Source organism: Gopherus evgoodei, chromosome 9 (assembly GCF_007399415.2).
Source record: "Gopherus evgoodei ecotype Sinaloan lineage chromosome 9, rGopEvg1_v1.p, whole genome shotgun sequence".
NCBI lineage: Eukaryota > Metazoa > Chordata > Testudines > Testudinidae > Gopherus > Gopherus evgoodei.
Window position 1 is genome coordinate 87,654,831 of NC_044330.1, and position 27,038 is coordinate 87,681,868.

At 41.5% G+C, this 27,038-nt stretch overlaps 1 protein-coding gene across 1 annotated transcript; it reads right to left on the reverse strand.

The window, feature by feature from the left end:
• Positions 1-12,548: 12,548 nt before the first annotated feature.
• On the reverse strand, positions 12,549-26,728 carry LOC115657054 (ras-like protein family member 11A-like). Its single transcript, XM_030574266.1, has 4 exons — positions 26,270-26,728; positions 24,789-24,845; positions 20,728-20,810; positions 12,549-14,731 (listed from the first exon to the last, which is right to left on the reverse strand). Exons 1-4 carry the CDS (start codon positions 26,412-26,414, stop codon positions 14,264-14,266), a joined length of 753 nt encoding a protein of 250 aa, XP_030430126.1. The 5' UTR covers positions 26,415-26,728; the 3' UTR covers positions 12,549-14,263.
• Between the last annotated feature and the right edge of the window lie 310 nt (positions 26,729-27,038).

Here is a 27,038-nt window from a genome sequence, read left to right on the forward strand (position 1 = left end):
TATATTATAGACTTATAGAAAGAGACCTTTAAAAAACGTTAAAATGTATTACCGGCACATGAAACCATAAATTAGTGCATAAATGAAGACTTGGCACACCACTTCTGAAAGGTTGCCGACCCCTGCTCTAAGCCAAGAATGTATTAGTGAGTTGTATCTCCTGCCAAGGAATTGGTTCACCCGAGTCATGGACTTTGGCCTAAAAGTGTTGTAGAATTCCATGGAATCAAAGAGCAACAAGAGAAAACATTTCTAAGTGGAAAATTATAGGGGGTAAGTGGGAGGAAAGTTCTTGTTTGGCTGTATCAGTGAGGCTACCATGTGGCATGAATAAAAGAATTTCAAGAACAAAGGGATCGTACTTAGCTCTAATTAATCAGAGAAGGTTTTATATCCTATGTATTATGTAAATAGTTTATTGTCTCTTTTATTGTCTGTAAAGTTTTAAAGAGAAAGTGGTTGCTCTTCTTCAAGAACTCTGTGTAGCCTGGAAGCTTGTCTCTTTCACCAACAGTGATGTTGGTCCAATAAAAGATATCACCTCACCCAGCTTGCCTCTCTCATATCCTGGGACCCAACATGGCTTCAACATCGTCGTAAAGCTGTAGTAAGATATATGTATTACAAAAACCCTGATGCTGAAAAAACCTCGAAAGATGTAGTAGATGTATGTTAAGGTTTTATGCACTGGGGCCACATGCAGGAATTGAAATTATTATTCAAGGTGGCATTTGCTGCAGTTCAGAGATGGACAAAATTCTGCATTGCATAGCCCTGTCTTAAGGGCTTAAATGGTGAGAAAGGTCTTGCGTGAGCCTTCTGCAGTGGGTGGCATTTGCTCCTCAATGGATAGCACATGAGCTCCCCAGAGCAACAGGGTCTGTGTTTAGTAAAGAGAAAGGAAAATATAGTGTTTTTAAAAATTGTCCTAGACACATACAACTGGGGCTGACTTCAGAGGCCTGGTGCCTCAAACAAGAGAAGGCCTGTGCTTTGAAGATACCTTTACTAAGCAGTGGTCTGGCAAGAACTGAAAATGGCAATGGTGATGGAGGTAATATGCACCTTAGCAATTTTAACTCATCATTGGCCACAGTTGCCTGCACTTTGCCTAGAAGTAGTATAATGCACATATACTACTGTCTGATTCCATTTTGGAGCCATTGAATTGACAGAAGTCACTATGAGCTTTGAGCACCATCTAATGGACAGTTTATAGTCAGTCACGTGAAATTTACCAAGCTCCTGAGCCTTAAGCATGAACTCAGAATTCAGAGGTCAGGGTCATTTTGAGAGCAAGATAATCAGAGAGGTTAAAGTAAACTTTGAAGGGTCTGGAGTAATATACAGGACTGATCAGAAATTTTGGTTATGTGTGTACATGTACATAAATTCCCACTGTCTGCAAATCGACAATGACACCTACTGGTACACAAGGATTAATTAAAGGCAGATATCTCTGCTCATGAAAAATCTAGAGGCTTTTTGCTTCTTGACTTAAAATACATTAAAAGGTTTTTATTTTTATATCATGGCTTTTGTCACCAGGGGAATCAATGAAGAATGTTCTACTATGTCATAGTTCAAGCAGCGGGGCTCTGCTTAGTGTGTGTTATCAGTGGCTGGCGTACCGGCCCCTAATCCTTTCTGTCTGATTCAAGGTTCTTGAACAACCCTCCCTCCCTCTGGGTAATGTCTGGAGATGGAGAACTTCAACTTATAAACCCAACATATGCAGACTTTATGACCCTCTTTGTCCCTGTGTTCCAGAGCCAAGCTGATCAGCTATGTACAGTATGTACCCTTCATGCTCTGCTATTTATCACGGTGCTTCCTAATAGCTGTCTCATCATATAGAATTGGACTTGGGCTCAATGGTTCCTGAATGTGGGCTTAGGAACCTAACTTTAGACATCCTTCTTGAAGTCTTCCCTTCAAAGGATATTTTAAAGTAGTTGATAAGAATTTATCAGGGAACAATTGGGGAATATAAATTTGAGCAGCCCCGTGGCTGCTCTATTTTAGCTTAAACTGAGGTCTATAACATTGTGTATAACCAGCTTTTTCCTACCTTCCTCCTCTTAAACTGCAGTTTAGAACTGAGATTAAAGTCTAGTGGCCTGATTCTACAAACATTACCACAATCAGCCCCACTGAAGTCAAAGGAACAACTTTGACAGGTGTTGAGATGCTAGAGCAGTAATACTCAGACTTCAGTGGTTCAGGAGCCAAATTAGCAATCAACATTACCCAAAAGAGCTACAGAGTGTGAATTCATTGTTTAATTTACTATAGCTTCTCGGCTCTCTGAGATAAGATGTGAAAACATTATCTAAAAGTTGTATTCATATTTAAACAGTAAGACGGGAAATATTTAGTGTGTGTATGTGTACATATGGTATATATTATTCTCACAGCAAAATGACTGCTCAAGTATTATTTTATCAACTACAATTGGTTAAGAACATAGTAAAAGTATCCTGGTAAAAGCACAGTGTTTTAATATGCGCTGCAAAGAGCCGCAGGAGACGTGCTAAAGAACCGCTTGTGAGCCTCAGTCTGAGTATCACTGTGCTAGAATTAATAAAGGCATGACATAAGGCATGAAGAGTAGTGGGAGTAGAAGGGAAGGAGGTTTACACAATATGAAGTGATGAAGTTACTTGCTTTTACCTTGTCTACATCATGTTCCACATTCTTATGAGTTATTTTAATTTGATTTGATTAAGCTGGTGCTAGATTTATGCTGTTTAGTTTCCTTTTTTTAGCAATTCACACAACTGGGATTGGGAAACTAGACTGATCAGTTACACTTCCTGGTTATATTTGGTTTCACTTTCTGGTTCTTACCTCATGCATAATAATAGCATCCTAAACTGAGAATAAAATGGTCAGCTTGAGCATCAGTAGAAGGAGGAAAAACTCCTAGGCATCAAAGATCTTGATTTTATGTAGCTGTCATCATTATTAATAACATCAGTAAAACACACACACAGAAATATAAATTAAAGAAATAACACAGAAGCAGCACAGATCTTAAATAATATGATCTAAGTTTTCCAGGACTGGTTTCCTCAGGGTCTCTTTAATTGTTTTTATGTCCTATTAAATAACTGGACTATAGCAATCAGTTTATTTTAATGTGTTAGCTCTTTTCCAAACCTGGATTTCTGGGCATACTCAGCGGTGCTTCTTCTGCCACTGGTATGTTATGATAAATTAACATGCTCTGGTGAGCGTAGCTGTTTGCAGTACACTATGTCTGTCATTTCTCCAGTTGACAGTGCAGCCTCCTGCCAGCAATTGCAGAGGTTATCCATGCCAAAAAGCACGGACGCAGTTTGGGAAAGGAAAGGGGGCATTACCACTCAAAACTGAAAGCCCAAAGCAAATGCGGAATTCTCCCCCAACCCCACACACACACGGCTCCATGGACCTGACTGGAGCTGCCCCCCAAAATAGGGAAGTCAAACCGCGCTTGTGACAAAAAAGTTTTAATTAGATGCTATTTGGAATTAGAGGTGATTAGATGATTAGCTGGTGAATTTAGCCTCAGTTTTGCTTATCCAATATCCATGATGAGATTATACCCTCTACCTTTGTTGCTGTTCAAAAGCATTAGGAATATTATTTTAATTATTTTGCCGTCTATTTCTGAAGTGATGCTCTGTGAATGTTGAAGCTGTATTTGGTTAATTGTCATTGGTTAGAAAAAAACACATGGCATTGTTTCTGTTCTCCACATAGTTGTGTGCACAAGTCTTTCCAGCACAAGTCTAAAATTCTCGATGTGAATCCTTGTGCGCTGCTTCGATGCTATCATTAGTTATTATGATGAACATCAGCCATGGACCCAGACCTTGTTGTGCTAGGAGATGTACAAACACAGCACAATAAAACAGTTCTTCCCCAGAGAGCTGCTTATTTAACCCTTTCAATGCACTTTTGTACCAGTAAAACACAATCACTCAGCTGTTCTTGGAAAATGAAGGCAAAAGAGGCTTGATGAGACTAAAGCAAATTAATTTCAAAATGCTATTGAACATTTACCCTGTTAAAATGCCCAGGTAGATGAATTGTTCCCTTCTAATGTGATATTTTAGCATAACTCATTTTGAGCTCTGCTGTTTTTTTCAGGTTGGCTGTCTTTGTGTCATGATCCATAGGTCTCGAACCTGGGTCTGCAGGAGCAGCCAGGCTCCGACCCTCTACCTGGTAGCATACTGACAGCTACTTACTTAGGACCTACAAAGCCCAGCCCCAGTTTGAGGCTCTGCCGCTGAGATCCTATTGGCAGAGTGTCAGAGCAGCAAATTGGCTCACAGGTCCTATTTAAGTCAGCAGCAGGAATGGGAAGCTATTTTAACAGCTGAGCTCCACCCTGCTCTGGATTGTGTGCCATCCCACTTCTGCCCCCACTCCCCTAGCTTGACTTCAGGCATCTGACATGTGGTTCCTGACCTCCAGTTTGTCTCCTGCATCTGACCCCTTGGTATCCTGACCCAGCCTGACTCTGGTTCCTGACTCGTTGTTCTGGTCTCCTGGTACCCTGATCCTCCTAACTCGTGACTTGTGACTGTGGACTCTGGCTCTGACCATTACGTATGGCTGCCCATGGCCCAGCCATCACATTTGTTTGTAACTTTTCGAGAGTGTTGCTCCACAATGCAATATCATCAGCAAAGTCTAGGTCTCCTAGCCTTTGCCATCTACCCATGCAATACCAGTGTCTATGCTGCTAATACACTTGTTCATTATTCACACTTTGGCAATGCCAAACAGCACAAATGAAACACAGCCCTGTTTCACTCCAGTGTCTATGTTGAGCAACTCTGCTGAACATCACACTTGTCCATCTGCCCACTGGAAAACTATTTTTCTATTCAGCTGATCTGATTTTGTCATTCACCATTCCAAAGCTCATGACAGTAGATGTCAAAAATGTCCAGTTATTTAGATCTAAAATCTAAATTATTTGTCTCCTGATGACAAAACGTTCTGACTGAGAGGTCATAAGGATTTCCTGCTATGAAGAGACTTGTTTGCTTCATGCAACTTGTTTGATCATGAGTTTCCTATGCACAGTCAGACAGAGGCAAGTGGTGTTGAGCAAGAGAAGTTGTATGTTGACTCCTTCCTTCTATTTGTTTCTGTTCAGTGGAAAGAGGTGGAATGTAATTTTCACATCATTCGGGTGATCTGCCTAATCTATCCATGCCGCTGCACTCATCAGGGTGGTATCTATTCACCTCCGCACTGAGAACAACTGAAATTGTCTGAGGAAGTAGAAAGGAACAACAAGAAAAACATACAGACACTAACATATTGGTCATTGAAATGTAGAAATGTGGTTTGACAAATAACCTGAGTTGGCATGATTGACTGACTGATTACAACCCATTATAGGAAGGTCTTCAGATTACCTAGAAATAGTTCAGGGTGTCTTTATGTAAGGAGTAGTCAGAGATCAGGTTTGTTTAAAATAATCAAAGTAATTTGAAATTTCATGGGCATGGCTTTTCTAAGTTGTCTGTTTCATTTTTTATTGCAGCACTGAGAGTTCTTTGGTGTTGTAAATGAATCAGATAGAATAGGAAAGAAATCCATGCATGCCAGAAAAGCAAGCATAATCAACAGTGACCCCAATATCCTGAATATATAATATACATTAGCACATCCACAGTTTATGTCCAGACAGAAACTCTATGAAAAACTCAAGGAGTATTTTGCAATATAGCGTGGGAACCGTGCCCAGAGCAGAAGCACGCACGCATGAGAGATGTGGAGCCAGTTTGGTGCAGGAAGTTCTTAAAGTTACACACACTCTTCCAGCAGGGCTGAAATTGTTTCTGAGAAACTATCCTTTGGATTTGTGTGTATGTGTTTCTATTAGTTTAGTAGCTCCCCCGGTTTTGACCTCGCACTATGAAACTGGCATAGCGAGAAATATTTTGAGTTGAAACATTCATTCCACATTACGTGATTCTTGATTAAAAGGCCCATTCGAAAAATATTTAACCCTCTGACTTCCTCCCTGAGAATTCTAGACAATTCTGAATTTTAAAGACTAATAGCAAATTGTGTCTAACTGGATGTGAACACAGGCACTTCCTTAATCAGAAATAACTAACAAGTACTCTTGCTGACAAGCCAAAGTAGTTTAAGTAGAGAGGCCAAGAACTGATTGATTGGGCAATGAAAATAGAAAATATCCTCTCAGTCCTAATGATGGTTCTTCTAAGTCAGGGTTGAGGCATAGTAGAGCGTGGGGGAAGCTTGCATTGCCATGTGTATAAAGACATGACTTCAGGGCTGTCATCCTCACCCAGCACAAAAGTTCACATGGGAAAAAGATTAAATTTAAAAACAGAAAATAGATAAAACTGTCATTCTTAATCATCAACACAGCAAGGATTTGTTTTGTGGTTTTATTAAAAAAACCCTCATACTTTAAAACAAAGTACAATGAAAGCCATCTAAAGCCGCCACTCAAAGACCTAACAAAAACCATCTGATTGATAAATCCCAATAGATTGTTTAATAAACGAGGAGCAGAATGATACTCAGTACATTGGGGGTTCTTTTAGAGTGGTATCTAAATAAAGGAAGTTGCCAAATAAAGGGTGATCATTTGTGTAGGTTTGTGACTCTTCAGAATCAGATTCAATAGCATTAATAACCTCTAATAGAGCGAGGAATGCTGCTGACTGATCTCATCAGGGTGATAGTGGTGGTAGTAGCTCTGGTGGTGGCAATGTTAAACCCTGTATTTGGCTCTTGGCAGTTAAAGGGATATATAGGAATTGTTTCACTGACCAGTGACATATGTACTCTCAGTTATCATAGCAATGGAGTCATACAAATATCTGACAGACCACAGAGCACTGCTGCAACAACCTTTTTGGACAGGAAGTGAAGAATAGTTTGAGGTGAACAACTGTCTGAGTTGGAATGTGGCTAGGATACTAGAATCAATGCTGCTCCCCTTCCTAGCCCCCACAAGTGGTCAACTGAAACCCTGAAACATGAGCTTTTAGGAACGTAAGACATAAATCAGAAGTAAGCTCCAGGGCTGATGAGCCCTGCCCCCCACCATAACAAGGAACCCTGTCCTACAATCACACTCATAAATTTGTTTCAGCTCCCTCTTAAAACAAATAAAGTTTTTTGCTGCCACAATTTCTATTGGGGGGGTTTCCAGAACCTCTCCCCTCTGATGGTTAGAAACTCTCTTCTAATTTCCAGCTGGAATTTGTTCATGGACAGTTATTATCCATTTGTTCTTGTGCCAGCATTGCCTTTAACTTAAATAGCTCTTCACCTTCCCTGGTATATACTTGTGATGTATTTACAGAGAGCAATCATATCTTCTCTCAGCCTTCTAGACTAAACAAGCTAAGTTCTTCCAGTCTCCTCTCATAAGATAGGCTGTCCTTTCCCCTGATCATTCTAGTAGCTCTTCTCTGCACCTATTCTAGTTTAAATTCACCTTTCTTGAGCATGGGTGATTAGAATTGTACACAGTATTTCAAATGAGGTTTCACCAATGCTTTGTGCAGTGAAATTAATACTTATCTATCTTTACTGGAAATGCCTCATCCCTACATCCTAGGATTGCATTTTCCTTTTTCACGGCCAAATCACATTGGTGACTCATAGTCATTCTGTGATTGACTCGTACACCCAGGTCTCCCTTGTCCTGTGTCACTTCCAACTGATGAGCCCCCAACTTGTAGCAGAAATTCATATTGTTAGACCCCAAGTGCATGACTTTGCACTATTGAATTTCATCCTATTTCTGTCACTCCAGTCTTCAAAGTCATCTGGATCTTCTTGTTTAATATTCTGATCCTCCTCTGTATTGACAATGCCTCTCAGCTTTGTATCATCAGTACATTTCATTAGCACACTCCTACTTTTTGTCCCAAGGTCATTAATAAAAGATTGGTCTCCAAATCAATCCTTGAGGAACCCTACGCGTGACCTCCATCCAGTCGGGTAATTCACCTTTCATCACAACCCATTGCCTTCTCCCCTGGACTCCAGAATCCCCAGGAGCAACTTTGAGACACACTTTCTTGTGCTTCTTCCCTTTCCAGATGTTTTAGGGACAGGCTTTCCCCTGTGTAAAATGAAAATATATATGGCAGCATATTTGGGGGAGGAGGGTCCCCTCCTCTACTGGATGGAAACAGAACTCTTCAGCCCTCTGTGATAGAAACCATTCTGCTGACAAATAATTGAGGTTCTTTCAGGTTAGGTGACTGGGGCTTGTGCTTACAGAGCAGGAAGCTGTGAATTCTATCCCTACAGTCGCCATCAAGTGCTGAATGACTCTGCTGTGCAGTAAAACCATAACCCTGACAGATTTGTTACAATAATACTTTAAAATTGTGTGCATGTTTTGGGAGGGGGGAGAGGTTCCACTTTAATTTGATATTCAAAAATTCTTGACCCTTTTCAGCATGATGTAGCAGGATCTTGGGAATTTTAAAGTGAAATAACAGTGTGGCACACAGTAAATTACTGGAAACCTGGATTACGGTCAAGCATGACATAATTCAGCTCTTTGTGAGAGTTCAAAGACTGTGTCTGAAAAGGCACAACCCCCATTTATCTAGTGAACTCTCTAAGCAACAGAGAAAGTACAGTTTGTCCTCCAGATCCAGTAAGCAAAACTCACATCTTTCCAAAATGACCAGCTACGGATTGCTAGCATTTTGTGTTATTACCCAGAATGAAAAAAAAACATTGTCCATAGGAACAGTCTCCACAATCATTCACTATAACAGCACTCAGGGCATGTGTACTTTTTCACCCATCAAATTTAGAAAATGTGCAGCTTCCCCTCAACTTGCTGTGGAGTAAACAGTAAGTGTCTGTGAGACGAGATCCAGAGGCTTTGACTTGAAACCCATTTGGATAAAATGGAAAGTGTGAAAAATATTTCTTAAAGAAAGAAGGATTGGTCTAACTGCTCTCAAATAAATCAGCTCATAGGTGTTTACCAAACCTGTCAACTCATCTATCTGCTTCACATTTTGTTTTTCTCTCTGTACAGGAACCCACACTGATACGCTATAATTTAAGATAAACTGTGTCCCTTTGTAACAGATTGCTAAAGAGATTAATGGCTGAAAGGAGAGTAGAACTGAGTTTGAGAGCCCTTTTCATAATCCAACAATCTCAAAATCTTTAAGAATCTGGCAGAGCAGGGACTGTGCATTTTAATTCAACAGCTCTTCTGTGCTCCTCAGTAGCTTGCACAGGAGTTTACAAAACAGAACCTTCCTGATAAACTGGAGGGAAGTCAGAGAAGATCAGCTAAAATGATCAGGGTGTTGTAGGGACTAAGATGTATGAGAACAAAACAGGTTTAGCGAAACACTGACTAAGCAAAAGATTGGGATGTAACTGAGCTGAATGATCTGAGCACAAAGCAGGGTGAGGAACTGTTAAACTGGTCCTTGAGAGTGAGAGCAAGTAGGAAAGATGGGGTGAATCTAAGGGCTTGTCTACATGCAGAATTCCATTGGTTTTACTCAAAGGGTGATTGTAAACTGAGTTACTTAAATTAGAGCAAAGGGCTTAGTGGACATTCCTATTTTGGTTTAAAGCAGGCTTTTTAGGATTAATTTAAATCCTTTTGGACTAGGTTTTAAACTGCAATCAGCTACTCTTAAACCTAAATATGAGTATCTGCACAAGAGATTGCACTAGTTTAACTAAACTGGTTCAAATGTGTATATGGAAAGGTCTAGAAAGGGAAAAATTAGGCTGAAAAATTCAGTCTCTAGGTTGTGAATAGTCTCCCAAAGAAGTTGTGGAATTTCCCTTGCTTGGAACTTCTAAAACTAGACTGAATGAAGCACTAGAAAAAGTTCTGTAGGGGACAAGCCTGGACTGGCCCCAGTGGAGATGGACTGGATGGTTTTTTCCAGCTCCAAAATCTGGGGTTCTCTGAGTTTTAAATGAAACATGGGATGTTTAACTTTAATATAGACAGCTCACCTGTGTAATCCACAAAAATAGCTATCAATGAATGAGGTTAAGAACTGCCTAAAAATGTATGGGAGGTTAGGAACTAGCATGTGTGCCACCTCCATTCCAGGGCCAAACTCAGACCTAGCATATGTAGCTGCTACTTCAGTGAAGTCAATGGAATTGCAGTTCATAGAATTGGAAGGGACCTCAGGAGGTCATCTAGTCCAGCCCCCCCTGCTTAAAGCAGGACCAATCCCCAGACACATTTTTATCCCAGTTCCCTAAATGGCTTCCTCAAGGACTGAGCTCACAACCCTGGGTTTAGCAGGCCAATGCTCAAACCACTGAGCTATCCCTCCCCCCAGTTGCTTGTGGCAAGTCTGAATTTGATCCACTGTCTCCAACCTTGACATTGGATGTAAGGAGATCCAATTGCCATCATCGACTTGGCAATTTCACAATATCTTTCAATTGGCTCTTTTTGGCAACCAGGTGGCCATTCCAGATTATAGACAAAGTTTGTTTGTTTTATTTTGTTTGGTGTCTTGGAAATGGACTGTTTCCCTCTCATTCCAGACCTGACATGAATCACATGCAGAGGGAGATGATCATCTGATTTTCTTCTCCCTTCACAATCCATTTGATATGCATCTGGGGGAAGTTCAACCCATTATGGGAACAATGCTAACAAGGTCTTTTTAACAGGTTCACCATGCATCATTTCCAGTTCACATCAGAACTCTGGATAAGACTGAAGCTCACACAACTCAGCATAAACCCCATAAGCTAGAGACAGGCCTGAACCAAAATGCTGAATACAAACCCCTTTGAAATGTAGAGGGTGTTTGAAATCAAGTTCTGAATTTCCTGTGTGGTTCCCAGCATTAACACTCTCTGAATCTAAATCCTGGATGCCAAGAGCCCTGAGCTTTAGAGTGCTGGGTGTTGTGGTTTAAAACCATCTCTGTCGTCAATGGAAGCAATTCCCTAGTGTGTTTCATGTATAGATCCAAAACCACTTTGCAAAGGTGGGTAAATATTCTTGTTATTTTACAGATGAGGAAACTGAGGCAGAGAGAAGTTAAGAGACTTGTCCAAGCTCACACAAGTCTGTGGAGCAGTTTGGGATGGAAACATGACAGCCCTATCCAGTGACTCATGTTGCCTTTGCAAGGAATTACAAAGCATTTACAAGAAATGCAATTGATAAAACTAACTACAGAAAATAACACTCATTTCATAAATATCTTTGACAGCCCCAGGCCCAGTCTCAGAATTATTACAATAGTGCATGGTGCTAGCAAGTGTGCCTTGCTCAGTCAGCATATAGCCTAGCTTGTCATTTGGACAAGTTTGCCCATTGTTAATTGTGTTCTCTTCCTGAAATTATGATGCAGCTCAGCTCATCATGCTTTGTATACAGATGAAGGAGGGTGGTGGGGGCTGGTGGTTGATGCAAAGGGCAGGAATGAATGAAAAAGGACCTGGTTTCAAAGTTCATCTGAACCACTTACTCAGCTGTTTAACCTCAAGGCAAGTCATTTGACTTATTTATGCCCAAGTGAGCCTGGCTGCAAATCCCACTGAAAACTAGATGCTGTGTCTGATTTGAGCCAACCTAAGATAATGGAAAAAGTTTACAAAGGAAATATAATTCTACAGATAATTTCTGTGCAATGGAATTCTCTCAACCAAGTTAATGTGGATTTATACCAGCGTAACTGAAAGCAGAATTTGGCCTGATGCTCTTACTGGAAACCCCAATCAATCTTCCCTTCCATTCCTTTCCTTGTGTGCCAAGCATCTTCATTCAAATCCTCCTTCCTTGCAGCCTACTGGCACTAATCCAGGGTTGGGGTGCAAGGGTATGTCGATACTGCAGCTGGAAGCAAACTTCCCAGCCTGGGTGGACAGACAAGTGCTATCGCTGCTCTAGCTAGCATGCTAAAAATAGCCATGTGGACATTGAGGCAAGGGGCATGATCTAGCCATCCCTGTATGTACCTAGCTGAGTCAATTGATCTCTGATATTTTGTATTAACAAATTTAGGCATTAATTCTTTTGGAGAAGGTGGAACTTTTTATTTGTATGTTCCCTTCTTTCCAGGATCCACCCGCTTTCTGAGATTGTGGTCAGGTTGTGAACATGGATGAAGTAAATCTTAGTGATTAAACTAAGGGCTTTCATTAAATAGGGGACAAGGAAAATACATCTTTCTGAATCACCACACTACATTAATACTTGCATATGTCAAACTAAATCTACAGTCCTGTTGCTTGTTATACCTTAAAGACTGTTGTTTTAGCTCAGTATTATCCCCCTGTAATTATAGTCTTATGGATTTTTCTAAACTGGGATATTATCTGTGTGTTCCTCAGCATAATTCACTGAAGTTTATTGCACTTAATGTTCCTGTAAATTGCTGAGAGAGCCTGTTAAATAACCATTATATCTTGGCTTTTGCATGCTCAAACCTGGTTCTTTTCCACTCTGTGTTAAGAACAGTATGATGGATGCCTTTGTGTTGTTGCTGTTGCCATAAAACTGGCTAGACCACAGAATACAGCTTCAAATAGCCTTGTTTATTAAAATAATATTAAAAAAAAAGACTTTCAGCTCACATACCAGCTCAGCCCTGGCCACCCTAGCATGACTGCTTGTCAGTTAATCTCTTGCTTCAAATATGCCCATAAGAAGCTGTGTGCTGAGTAAGAATGGAGCTATGGTTTTCTTAGTGAAATTACTTCCAGCCAAATAGTGTTGCAAAAGCATCTTAGGCTGTCCAGCCCTCATTGATACTTTCTTATAAAAATGCAACATAAATCTCCTCTTAAATAGGTTTGTGTGAAGCACTGAAGACAGATGGAGCCATGAGTCACTGTACTCTTGGATTAATCCATAACAGTTACCTTCAAATCATTAAGTCCTGCTGCAGGCCTGTGTATGTAAAAGCATCAGGATTGTATTGTACCTCACAGAGATATCTACTTATTCCTTTAGTCTACTCAGAATAATGATCTTTTGTACAAGGATCAACCCTAACCAAATCCCTAACCTGGAGACTCCCAAATTCTCTGAAAGTTTGGAACAGGATTAGTGTTTTGTGGTTTGATCCATCTCCACTTATAGGCCACTTCTGCATACAATGCACAACTAATGAAGCAACACCTGTGTGGCCATGTGGATTAATGTTGTGTACATACACACGCACACAAACATAGTCAAACCAACTGCAGGCAATAAGATTGGATCATCTGCTGAGTGGGCTTTGTGGGAATTGCTCTGAGGGTTAATTAACTTTATTTATACAGTTAAACTTTTTTTTCTACAAACAATGCTAACAAAACTAAGATCCTGTTTTTTAAAAAATCATGTGATGAAGGTTATACTGCGAGATGTGCATGCCGAGACACAATGCAAGTAGATGCTGCCAGCCCATTTTGTGATTTTACAATCACATTTCTCTATTTTTTTTTATGTTTTTTTCTCTCCTGTTGCCATGTGGAAGACCCACACAAAAATGCAGGAAGCAGACTATAGTAAAACTAACTAAAAAGTGCTGTCAAAGTAAACAAATGGAAAAAAATTAGAGAAACATATCTTTTTCCTCCAATCTTTCAGTTACAGTCAACCTAGGTGTTACTTGTAATAATAAAAATAAAAAAAATCAGAGAACTGTGATTTTTTTATGCTTCCTTTAAAAAGGCACTGTAATAATAAAAATCATATTTGAAAAAATCATTTCCATTATTAGTAATAACTTTATAACATAATTTAAAGTATCTAATTTGAATCTCACTTAGTTTTCATCATTTCTCTTTGGAAGCTTTTTGAATTTCACTTAGCTAGCACAGAATAGGGAAAGTAGTCTAGTGGAGTTTCACTTTCTGTCTATAGTCAGTTTCATTCTCCTGTTGTCATGCTTTCGCTCCCTAATGTTTGTGTTTGGGAATATTTACATCCCAAAGCAAAAACCCAACACATTTCTCTTCACTCCTCTAGGATTTTAAAAATCTTTTCTTATTAATGAAACGTAAATTTTAGACATAAACTACTTGGCGATGTCCCCCTTTTAAAAAGTGCATAGCTTTTGACGGTATTTTTTTAAACACAGTTTCTAAACTCTTGCTCAGAAATATCCATTCAATAGGTCCTTTTGCTGAAGGAAACAGAGGATGTTTAACTGAGATCTTTAAAAACCAATGTGCCTATTGAATTTTGAGGGAATAAAGACATATCAGCTTGCTTGCTTGCTTTTTGAACTAGCTGTCAGCAATGTCAAAGTGTAGTGGCAGATTTCCCTTTGGAAGACAGTGCCTGTTTCAAACGTCTCTTCAAATCTTGCATGTTTGGAGACTTGGGCCGGATGAGGTGGAGCCCTCTCCGTTTTTCCCCATTGCAGCTCCCAATCATCCTGCCCACCTCCTGGCAAAGTTGCTGGAAGGCCTCATGCACCCCCTCACAGTTCTCTCGGGCTGACACTTCACAGTAAGTGCCACCCAGCTCATTGACCAGTTGAAGCCCTTCTCTGGAGGACACCTGTCTGGCTCGCAGCAGGTCCCCTTTGTTGGCCATCAGAAGCAGGGGGATGTTGGCGTTGGGGTGGATCTTGCGAATGTGCTGGTACAGGGGTCGGATGACCCGATAGCTATCATAGTCCGTGATGGAGTAAACGAATACAAAACCATCCGCCCAGTAGATTGAACGGTTTATTTGCTCCTGGCAGCAAATACTGTCATTATCATCCTGCCAGCAAAACCAAGAGATGAGAGATTAGAACACAGACAGTAATAAGGGTATGTCTACACTACCTGCCGGATCAGTGGGTAGCGATCGATTTATCGGGGATCGATATATTGCATCTCATCTAGACGCGATATAGCGATCCCCTAACACACTCCCGTCGACTCCGGAACTCCACCAGGGTGAGCGGCGGTAGCGGAGTCGATGGGGGAGCCACGGCCATCGATCCCGTACTGTGAGAACGGGAGGTAAGTCGAAATAAGATACATCGACTTCAGTTACACTATTCCCGTAGCTGAAGTTGCGTATCTTACATCGACACCCCCGCCCACACCCCAGTGTAGACCAGGCCTTAAGAAGCAAAAAAAAAGCTACCATCAGACAGGGCAGCAGCAAGTGATCATACAGCATTGGGAGCAGGCAATTGCTCCATTTCATCACATTGCTGCTACTTAATCTGACACATATACAAAGCAAAAAACATCTCCGACTGCTGTTGAATTTGCCAGGTCTAGGATGAAATTGGGGTGGCTCTAGGAATTTTGCTGCCCCAAGCACGGCAGGCAGGCTGCCTTCCACGGCTTGCCTGTGGACAGTCCGCTGGTCCCGCAGCTTTGGCGGACCTCCCGCAGGCATGCGGGAGGTCCCCCGAAGCCGCGGGACCAGCGGATCCTCTGCAGGCAAGCCGCGGAGGGCAGCTTGCTTGCTGCCCTCGCGGTGCCGGCAGAGCGCCCCCATGGCTTGCCGCCCCAAGCACGCGCATGATATGCTGGGGCCTGGAGCCACCCCTGGATGAAATACCATGATATGTCAATGGATTATGAACAGGACCTGGCAGCACAGATACTGGAGTGGAGACCAGGCAGTTGTTCAGTGGTTAAAAAATGGTCAAAACATTGATGCTTTGTTCAGATGGATTTTTTATTTATTGAATCAGTATTCAGCGCCTCTCCCCACATTATCAGGGGTGATAAATGGCATCATCAAGGTTAGAGCCAGAAAGTTAGACAGAAAAAAACTGTTAGGTCATCCAGTCTAGTTCCACTTATCCAAGGGAAGGATTGTTCCCTACAGTACCTTCTTTAGTGCCTCTTCCAGTCCATTGTTTAATATCTCCAAGGATGAGGTTTCTACCACTTCCCTGAGGAGACTTTTCCACTGTCTGATGGATCTTACCATCTGCAAATTTCTCTAGATATTCAGATTTTTTTAGAAAAAATAATCTGCTGCAAGTGATTGTTCACTGGATCTGAAAATAAATGGTGGCCTGAACACTGATTACTTTCTCCAAGAGGCAGTGGATTTCTAATTACTGTTAGCTGTCTTTTTGTCATGCCTGCACAGTCCAAGAGCACCCATATCAGGTGTCATAACATCATTGCTCCTAATCAGGACAGGAATAACAATTACCAGGGAAACAACGCAAAGGAAGCTGATGTGTTACTTTTTGGCCTGAGTTGTGATCAGTTCATTTCTAAGTATGAGGGTTTTTTAGCCTAATTGATTACTTTTAATATCCTTGCTGAGGTTTTATTCAATTGGACAGAGAGATTAGGCTTCCACGTTATTGTCTGGCAGGCTTGGTCTGATGAGAAATGTTTCTGCCAATATTACAGGCTCTTTGAAACCAACATACAAGTCCTTCTAATTTCTTCCACTCTAAGTCAGATCCTACAAGGTACTAAGCACCTTCAATCACCACTAACGTCAGAGGGAATTAAAGTCTCCTGGAACCTTTGAAACCTAACCAGGGGATGCTCAGCATCTTGCAATGTCTGGCCCAACATCTTTTGCCAAATTAAATTCTGGGGGTCTTATCAAATTATTGAATGGCCCAATATCAATACATTTGTCCAGAATAAATTGGCATAAAATAATCCATGAGTAATTGGCTAAATGAAAGCTGTAGGACAGACCCAAAATCTAATCACCCTAAATTAAAATTGAACTTCAGCAACCTCTCAGACCCTTCCCCATTACTAAAACATTGTTCTATCATATCGACCATTTGTATGGTAATTTTGTTTCTCTTCTTCTCCAGCATGAAACATCGAGAAAAAGAATCAACAGTTTTTTTGACAGATATTTAACTTGTCAAATTCAACAGCAAGAAAATAGGAGAAAAGGCCAAAATGTTAAACCCCGGCTGTCTAAAGTTAGGCTCCTAAATCCACATTCAAGCACTTAAATAAAAGTGATCTGATTTTTCAAAGGTGCTGAGCATGTGCAGCTCCCATTGGCTTCAGTGGGGTTTGTTGGTGCTCAGCACTCGCTCCAAATAGGTCACTTTATTTAAGCACCTAATTATGGGTTTAGGAGCCTAACTTCAGGCATTTGGGATTAACCCAGTCTTAAACTGGGCTTAAACTGCAGCAAGGGAGATTTAGGTTGGACATTAGGAAAAAGTTCCTAACTGTCAGGGTAGTTAAACACTGGAATAGATTGCCTAGGGAAGTTGTGGAATCTCCATCTCTGGAGATATTTAAGAGTAGGTTTGATAAATGTCTTTTAGGGATGGTCTAGACAGTATTTGGTCCTGTCATGAGAGCAGGGGACTGGACTCGATGACCTCTCGAGGTCCCTTCCAGTCCTAGAGTCTATGAGTCTATGAAAATGATGGCCTAAATGTATTACGTAATAACTGATCAGACAGCAGGAGGAACACTGTAGGCAAAACTAAAAGAGCAATCTTTGCTTTGGGGGAGATTTCTCAAAGGTACAAATGGGAGTTGGGGCCCAGCTTTCACTGGAAGTTGGGTACCTAATTGCCCTTTGTACCTTTGAAAATCTTTTCTTTAGTTTAGACCACAGACATTGGAGGCAATGGCTCAAAAAATCGATTAACCCCTTGTCTCTTCAATCTCACAGTGCCATGACGCTAGATCCCATCCTGTGTTTGGATTTTTCTTATTAGTGGCGCTGTGGGCTGCACACAGCAGTAAGGCTATATAATTGGTACAGCAGCACCCTAAGACATTAAAGGGTTGAGATACTCATGGATCATCTTCACATGGAATGCAACTCTCAGGATATAAGAAGTGACTACTGTTTATGTGAAATGAGCTGCTGGGTCTCAATCCAGTTCCTGCTGAACAGGTGTCTAACCTCACAAACACCACAGTCACACTTAGAATGAATAGATAGCTTCACTGGCATTTCAAAGGTTAAGGTGAGTGAACTCTCTGGTGCCCCAGGTCAGCACATTGGTAGGGCAGTGTGAGGGGAGAGGGGAAGCTTGCACTGTTACTATAACTGATCTGTATATAAGTAGCCCTCATTTGTATCCCCCTGCCCCTTTCACCAGCTATCTCGTTTTAGCAGGGGAAAGAACTAGTTGCTATAAACAAGGATTTGAAAACTTCTTTGGAACAGATGCATCATGCAGAGAGCTTCCTTGAGCAGAAGTTCTCAGTTACAATGGTTGGGCCCAGCCAGCTGTAAGATGTAATCCTCAGTGGAATGTTTTATTCACAAAAATAAAAGACTAATGAGTTAGTTTGTTTACAGACATGTCTTCTTACGAATTAAAAACTACACATTGTCACTGGCAATGGATATTTCAAGTAGAAATTAATCATTTAACAAACCCAGTTATCTATCTGCTTCTGGGTTTTTTTGAATATTAACATTTCCAATGTTAGAAGTCTGAGTAACTCCACATGACTCTCTCCAGAAATCACTGCACACAGATCTCAGAGTGCAAGTGACTCATTGTTGCTCAAGGACCTACTCAGAAAACACATAAACACAACCTAGTCAAACATTCTTTAGATGGCTCAATTCAGAAATGAGCCCTTGAAATCATTTCAGTTACACTTTGGTGCAAACACAGACCCAAGCTAAAAAGCTTTTGTGGGAATTATTGAAACAGTGCAGGGCTTTGACTGAGACAAAGGAAATGAAGCCTCCATAATTAAATTAGAAATAGTGCTGACTCCAAACCTCAGAGGGTAACACATCTGAATGTTGCAGAGTTCAGCCCTGGTTCCAGAAATCAAAACTCGGGTCAGTGTCTAGTCAAAATAATGAAATCTGAAAAATGATTTTATATCTGGAGAGAAAGGAAGGGGAGTGGACCTCCTTCACTCTCCCCCAACTCCTAGAATGAAGTGGTGGATTCCCCTTATTATATATTTATCATGCTTTCCTGGTGATAGTGCCTAATTTTTGTCAACAGGCTCTCTGAGTGATAGTCACACCTATGCAGAGAGCTAGCACCAGTTAATTCCTACCTAAGCATTACTTTGAGGGCGTAAGTGGCATATAAGCCATATGCTGGCCTCTGCAAAGTGGTGAATTTCATCCTCTGAAAATGATAGTTAGGGCTTTTAGTTAGGGCTTCAGACTACAACACAACTTTTTGATCATCTGCTCTATTTTTATGAATGGATAGAAAGACTATACTTCGCAATTGATGTCATTTTGTACTTTGTGTCCCTGATAGGAGAATTTCTTTTACTAAATTTCAAACCCACTAAAATCATTGGTTCAACTGGACTCAAAACTTTGAAGGGTCAAGTTCTGTTTGGCTCTAGCAAAAATGTGAGATCTGGGCTTCTGCATGCATTTTTATTCTTGTTTTATTCCTCTGGAAGCCTTACAAGTAGGGTAAGAATTCCTTTCAAAATAGAATATTGTTTGCATAGCACAGACTTCTGCTTCATTAGAAAAACCTGTGGTTTTTAAATTAAATTTCCTTGGAAAAATAGTTGTTTATAGAAAGAGAATGTTTTTTTTTATTTCTCCCCACAAAATCTGACCAAGTTTCCAAAACATTTTGTAAAGGGTTCTGGAGGTTTCCCTGCCTTCCTTTTGTCAGTGGGGATGATGGTAGCGTTCAAATGAATGATGACCAGGATGTATGTTCTTCCATCTCACCCACCCACATTCTAAAAAGGCATGGGACGTGATTGGGACTTTTGGCTTTTCACTTAAACCAATTTATAGTGACCAAAGAAACTGAGATGGACTCCTGGACTACATGAGATTTCCTGCCCAGCTCTGCAAACTAGGGATGGGATAACTTAGCCAGGACACAGAGAAGCATCCCTATTTTCAGGTGCTTATCTAAACTAAACAGGATCTTCAAACCTTTCCAGGTTTGACATGAGAGAGGATGAGGTTGATAAATGGTGTTTAGATTCAGATGTATGCTAGGTTAAATGTGGGTTTGGATTTGGTTTCAAGGAAAAACCAACCTAGGATTTGGGTTCAGTGTTGATGAAAATGCATTTAAATTTGGCCCTAAATCTTAGAAACTTAATGAAAACAGTTGATCTTGTGAGATTTCCACCATTCAAGGAGAAAAAAATCACAAAATTTGGTGCTTCTGTGAAATTTCCACCATTTTGGTCTGCTTCTAAACCAGCTCCAAAAAAGAGAGTCAGTGTAGCACTGCTCTTATATGGAGAGGTCCCTAGCCATGAATTATAACCAGAACACCCTGAAATCTGATGGGGAGTTGGTGTGATGGGGCTTATCCACCTCATGCACCTGAGAAGTAAGGAGTGGTTTAATGCAGATACTATGAAGGTCCCCAGCTGGAGATTTCTACAGCTGCTATATAAAGACTGTCCCTCAGAAGGAAGAGAGCTTTGCTCTGGGAGAGGAGGTCTGACCTGAGCAGCCAGATTGGCCTCTGGACAGTTGAGAGTTCCTTCTGCCCATCCAGGGACAGGAACTCCTGGCCAGCAATTAGATTAAGCAAGGACTTGGTTGAAGCGAGCTAACCCTGCAGTTTTACTCCTCAGTTTAAGCCTGGGCTGCACTAAGTCATTTCTTTTGGCCTTGATTTAACTTGAAAGGGGCCTGACTTAAAGGAGTAGGTGCGGCAGGGCAGAGGCCATTGGAGTTGGGATGTCCACCTTTGGATTTGATGTTCTGGCTCAGGCACATCTGCTAATGACAAGAGTTACATATAGGGGAGACCAAAGAGCTGGCAATGAACAAAAGACACTCACTGTATTCTGAAGTATAAATGCATTAAGCGGACATTTTACCTCCAATGAGACAAAGGGTGTATCCTGCACCTGTAAGGAGATCTGCTCTCCATCTATGGTGAATTTTCTTGAATACAAGGCACCTAATAGATAAGTAAGATAATTAGAGACAGTACATGTAACTGAGGAAAAAAAGTAAGTCCAGTCAAAATCAGAATATTCTAGTTCTGAGTCCTGGGACTTATATGGTACCTAGGTCCCAGGCTAGCCCTTTAAACCGGGGTGAATTTTTGGTTGCCCAAGTAACATAGTATTATATATGTTCCTTGACTGGGTGTTTCTACCACCCTGGGCTGTATCTAAATTCTTCATTTTTAAACTCTTTATTAAAAATTAAATTAAATTCTTTATAAACTACTTTACCCATGGAACAATCAGGCCAGATTATTTTATGTGACATGTTCAAAGAGCAACACAACAGTTTCGAGTCCAGAATCCATTTTCAATGGTTGCAAATACTGGCCTACGATTTCTCCTATGACTCACATTATTGACATGCGTCTGACAACCCACGAAAGCTTATGCTCCAATACTTCTGTTAGTCTATAAGGTGCCAAAGGACTCTTTGTGCTTTTTACAGATCCAGACTAACACGGCTACCCCTCTCATACTTCACATTACTGAGGAATATCTGTTCTTCTGTCTGACAGATGACTCCTTCCTAATGGTCTGCTACCTCTTTTGGAATGAGAGAGGGCAACCTGAATGGGATTTCTGTGCCCACTTAAAATAAGCTTTTGATTCCAAATAGAGCAGCACCCTTCTTTAATGCAGATTGGAAGTACTTGTAATCACAAGTGAATCAGGAAATTCACTGTTAAAGGAGTGAGCTGTTTTCCATGGATTTCTACTGGAAGTGCAAGGAAAAGCATGCCAAATACATACAGTGTTGTAAATGGACCACATAACCATGCATTCAGACCAGAAAGTTTAGGTTATTATTATGGGTCTGCAGAATTTCATCAGTCAGACTATGGTTCTGAAACCCCGAAAGCAGGGGTGGCATGTATCCGGGTTCCATTTTATCCAAATCAGTAAGGTTCAGCACATGAGGGCTGGATAAAAGTTTCTAGGCTTGGGTTTGAACTATATTTGTTTTTGTATTGCAGGTCCAACAACATAAAGAAAGGTTAGGTTTGGGGTTTATGAAGTATCCATGGTTAACATAATGACAGCTTGGAGACTGATGTCCTCTTTGTTTAGCTATAAAACATAATACAAGTGACATGGTGTGACAGGCCCTTTGTGGCCTCATGCTACTACATGGTTCTATTACACTCAGCCCCAGTAAAGGAGCCACGAAGGTGGGTCCTCCAGGCCTGCCTAGAAAGGCTGCACAGAAGCAGATAATCAGGCACTGCTGGGCCTTAACAGAGCAGTTCCTGGCTGGGACCAGAGGAGCAAGGGAAGGGACTCTTCTCTGGCCATAGGAGCTCAAGGAACAACCAGAGTGTGGTTGTGGCTGCATTTGCCTAAGATGGGAGAGAAAGAGGAACTGAGAACTTTAACCCTGCGGTCAGGGATGAAGATAAGGGAAGCGGCTCAATGAAATAGCAGCAACGAGTTGAAGTGAGTAGTACATGGCTGCTGTGCATAGGGTCCCAGAATTGAAACCTGGAGTAGTGGGTTCCCAGGCCAAATGATGTAAGTCCTGAGTAGGGAACAAGTCTCATTGGGAAGCCCAAGTGAAGGGCTGAAGTAAAAGGGCCCAGAGCTGGACTGAAGACCCTAGCGAGGGCAAAGAGACTGTTTCATTTATTGGACTCTTTACTACCCTGGAAGGAGTTCATTTGGACTTTGTGACTTGGCTGGAAGGCCAAGCCACTGACAACCTGCCAAGTGAGGCCGACAACCTACGGGACACCAGGAGCGGGAAAAGGACTGCAGTATCGCACACAGCAGCAGGAGGCACTCAAGAGGTGAGAGCCCGTGTTACACATGGCTAAACAGAGAACTACAGTCTCAACAGCTGTCAGTGTGGCACTGTTCATACTGTCCCAGTACAAGCTTCACTGCTACTGCCTACGCAATATGTTTCAACTTTGACCTGGAGGAATCCCCTCTAGGGGAAAGCAGGGAGTTGACTCTTCATGGCCTATTCAGTCCTTGGCCTCAGTTCAGACTACTTATGAACAAGCTAATTAGCGCCAACTGTGATGCATGTGAACCTTAGTTTAAAACAATATATCATCCCTGTGAGAAATGTCTCTAAAATTTGGTTCACAGAAGCAGGTGTCTTTGCTCCAATGGAAAAATATCTGAGCTCATAGAAACATTTAGAATATGAGGACATTCACTATGGCAAAGTTCACTGCATTTGAATCCAGCATGAAAATAGTACATTTAAAACCTGACTGCACTGCATGAAATAACTCTTCTGTGAGTCCTGTGAAAATGTATCAGATGTTATGCTGGAAAAGATTGTGCTGTTTTATGGGGAGACACCTAACCCATGAACAAAGACCAGCCAATATAATGTCCCTACTCTGTAATATATCACAGGAAAAAGTGCAGGTACTTCCAGATGCTGATAGTGTTCTGCCTTATATCCAGCTGCAGGAGAAGCATGGTCATGTGATCACAGCTCTGCTAACACCTGTTTCTTATCTTTGGCATATTTGTTTCTGCTCCAGTATGGCTGTAGGGCTGGTAGCTTAATGGAAAAAAAACATGCAGTTCTTAGCAATCTGTCTGGCAGCAATCCATTGTGAAACTTAGAAGTCTAGCTTGATTGACAGTGTCTTGCAGGAAAGGTGGAGGAAGAAAGAGAAGCAGTACGGAGACCGAACTGTCAAAGGTTACTTAGGGTCAGTACAAGCTTCCAGACCATCACTCACCAGACAGGCAGAGTAGATCAGAGGCTTCTGGTTCTGCTATCCCTATTTCTGACTCTTCCTTCTCAACTCAATATGTATCTCCCAAAGCAAAACAGTTACAAAATCATTGATTTTAATCCAGCCAAGCTTGATCGTTGCCCCATAGCTGTTAAGTGGCCTACATGTGAGATGAGTTAGCTGGTCTCAGTACGGTTCCTAGTACACAGGTATCCACTTTACAGACCCTGCCAATACAATGGGTGTCCTGGTTGGCAGAGAGGGTGTGGAGTAAATGAGTCACAGCATCATACCCTCTGAGACAGGGGTGGCCAACCTGAGCCTGACAAGGAGCCAGAATTTACCAATGTATATTTCCAAAGAGCCACAGTAACGTGTCAGCAGCCCCCATATCAGCACCCCTTCTCCGTTCCCAGAGCCCCCCAGCCCCGCTGATCAGCGCCTCCCCCTCCCTCCCCACACCTCCCAATCAACTGTTTCACAGAATGCGGGGGGGGAGTCGAGGGCATGGCAGGCTATGGGGAGGGGGCACGACAGGGTGGAATGGGGGCTGGGCCTGTTACAGAGCCAGGGGTTCAGCAATGAGCACCCCTCAGCACATTGGAAAGTTGACATCTGTAGCTCCAGCCCCGGAGTTGATGCCTATACAAGGAGCCACATATTAACTTCTGAAGAGCCGCATGTGCCTTCGGAGCCACAGGTTGGCCACCCCTGCTCCCAGATGTTCCCTGTGGGTCAGGATTGGACAAAATAGCAGGGCAAAGTAGGGAAAGCTTCTGTTACCATTGTACCTGTCCTGAGTACAGAGGACTTCAGTCTAGCATTCTACATCAGCACTAAAGTCACTGAAAAAAGCAAACACATAGGATAAAATTTTGGGCTGATTCTTACACTCTAGTGAAATCCCATTGACTGCACTGGGGTTGCACGGCAGGGTAGCATTTAGCCTCTATTGTTCAGCTGATATATGAAACATTCCTTGATTCTGCATTTTACTGTAGGTATGTCCCCAAGCCAATCTTTCCCTCTGATCCTTTTCCATCAGGGTGGAAATAATACTGACTAAAAGGATCGTAAATAATGAGCCTTTGATTTATTGTTTTCATAACCTGAGGCAATTAACTGGAAATATGCACCTTATGGACATGCAACTGCTTCACTTTCTTGTAATACACAGTGGCTGGAAATGGAATCTATCTATAATGCTGCACTAGGAAGTAGACTTACCAGTATTGGCCTCATAGTCTCCAATAAATCTTTTAGTGAGAAAGCGCACAACCAGGGCTGCAAAACAAGGAAAAAATATGGGCCTTTAATCTGAGTCAATATCAGCCTTTGCAGAATGCATGTAATGTCTTACTGGCTGAGTTGGTGTAGCATCACGCTAAACATTGTTCACATATTACTCTGGGCATATGGCTCCATTTTTTGCCCGCGTAGGAAATGATTTGGGGCCAGAGCATGATACCATCACTCTGGGTTGCCAGCACCCTGTCCCTTGAGTTGTCCCATTGATTTTAATGGGGCTACTCATGGAGTAATGTGAATGTCAATGAAGCTATGACAATCTATCCTTTGGGCTTAAAATAATTTGATGAACTAAAACAAAGCAAATTCTTACAATACTACGATGGTTCACAGTGCCAAGTTGAAGACCTGGTCTATGGATATCAGAGGTCAGGCTGGATGATCTGTTGGTCCCTTCTGGCCTCAAATCTGTGAATCTCTTCATTTTATCCACTGGACAAACTGCACATGCTGTGCAAGTGATCAATCTGCAGCAAGTGGGGACTTTTGCTCATCTTAATTTCTGATGGTTTAAAAGATCCTAGGGCTAGAAAGCTTGGAAAACATTTTGCTGTCTCTTGAACTCTTTCTGAGAAGAACTGTGGTATATTTTTCACAGTAACAGCAACATTTCTATAGTGCCTTTCATCCCAAATCAGCTGGCAAAATTAATCAACTGACAAACAACGAAGGATCTGATTCTGCAAGCCCTATCTGCAAGCAGCATTCCCACAGACTCCATTTAAAAAGATTATTACACCCACCACTGACATGCAGCCCCATCTAGTCAGCTGTTTAACTATGCAGATATGCCACTATCTTCAATGAGCTACTTTAAATTTCTATAAATGGTGACTGCTTAAATTTTACTAAGTGGAAGTGGGACCTCAGATATAGTAAAAGTTTGTTCCTATTAAAATTTGCTTATTTGAGAAATCACAGCCCACACATACAAAAACTAAACACTCAATTTCTCTCTTTCTTGCCTCTCACCCCAAATCATAGAAAAATATGTGGAAAATAATACTTTTTTCATCCACAGATCTCAAAGTGCTACACACCAGGAAGGCAAATATCATTAGTCCCATTTTTCAGATGGGGAAAATGAGACACAGTGAAGTGACTTGTACCAGATCATACAGTAGGTCAGATCATACAGACTTGTACCAGATCATACAGAATTGAATGCAGGGCTCTGGACACCTACCCGATGCCTTATCCACTTGACAATGCCACCTCACATTTGAACTATATATATCGGATGTTCTGATCCATCTCACAGAAAATTCCGAGCATTTTTAAAGCGGTAACTAAACAGATACAACAGCTATGGTCTGGAGTATATACAGACTTGATTCAATTTGACCATAAAATGTAAATACAGTTATATTGTAAATACAATCAAAGCCCTGTGGACTTACCTGTCTTGCCAACGTTACTGCCGCCAAGTACAACAAGCTTGATGATTTTGTTGGGCACACAGTCTAAGACAGGATTCTCGGGTATGGGAAGCAAGAGAAAGTTAGTAGAAAACTGTGACATAGTATTCTGAGAGATGAGACGCATGCCAGAACTGAGATCTGATCAGCTCTACTGGGAGTAGGCGGAGAAAAAGGGGAAAATAACTTCTTTCCTTCTTTTCTAGGCTGTAAATCCTTGGATAGATAAGTCCTCTCATTTCATTTAAGTAGCTTTTTAAAGAAGTATCAGAGCAACTGGCCTCTTCTTTCCGACAAGTCTGCTCAGACAGCAACTTTGCAAAGCAGAGGGAAACTTTCTGATCAACTCCAGTGAAAACTGACTCCTGCATTCCTCGGCCAATCAGAAGTCAAAACGTGACATTCCACTAGACAGGGCATAAAGTGTGTGCCTCCTATGAACCATGCTCACTCTATTGCTTTATCTTTTCTTGCTGCCTGTTCTACATGCTGTACCTTGGCTCTGAGCTGAAAACACATCCTCCTATTTTTTTAATCGTCATGGTGGTTGTTTTAGCAAGATATGGCCACCCTGAACTGTCCTGGTGAAATTGTAGTTTGAATAATTCTGTTCTGCCTATCTAAATTCCCTTTGTAGTTTCAACTGGACCCAGTATTCTCTGCTGTCCATTCTGATCTGTTGTGTACAGAAGATGCACTTGGCTCCCTTAAGAGAGCTTGAGCTGATGGACATTCCTCTGCATTATAATGA

Bases quoted from the DNA above. Each gene is read 5' to 3' on its own strand.
- LOC115657054 (XM_030574266.1), bottom strand. From the start codon at position 26,414: ATGCGTCTCATCTCTCAGAATACTATGTCACAGTTTTCTACTAACTTT. The intron at 24,846-26,269 runs GTAAGTCCACAG...CTTGTTTTGCAG, and splicing joins CAGTAACGTTGGCAAGACAG to CCCTGGTTGTGCGCTTTCTC. The intron at 20,811-24,788 runs GTAAGTCTACTT...CTTATCTATTAG, and splicing joins AGACTATGAGGCCAATACTG to GTGCCTTGTATTCAAGAAAA.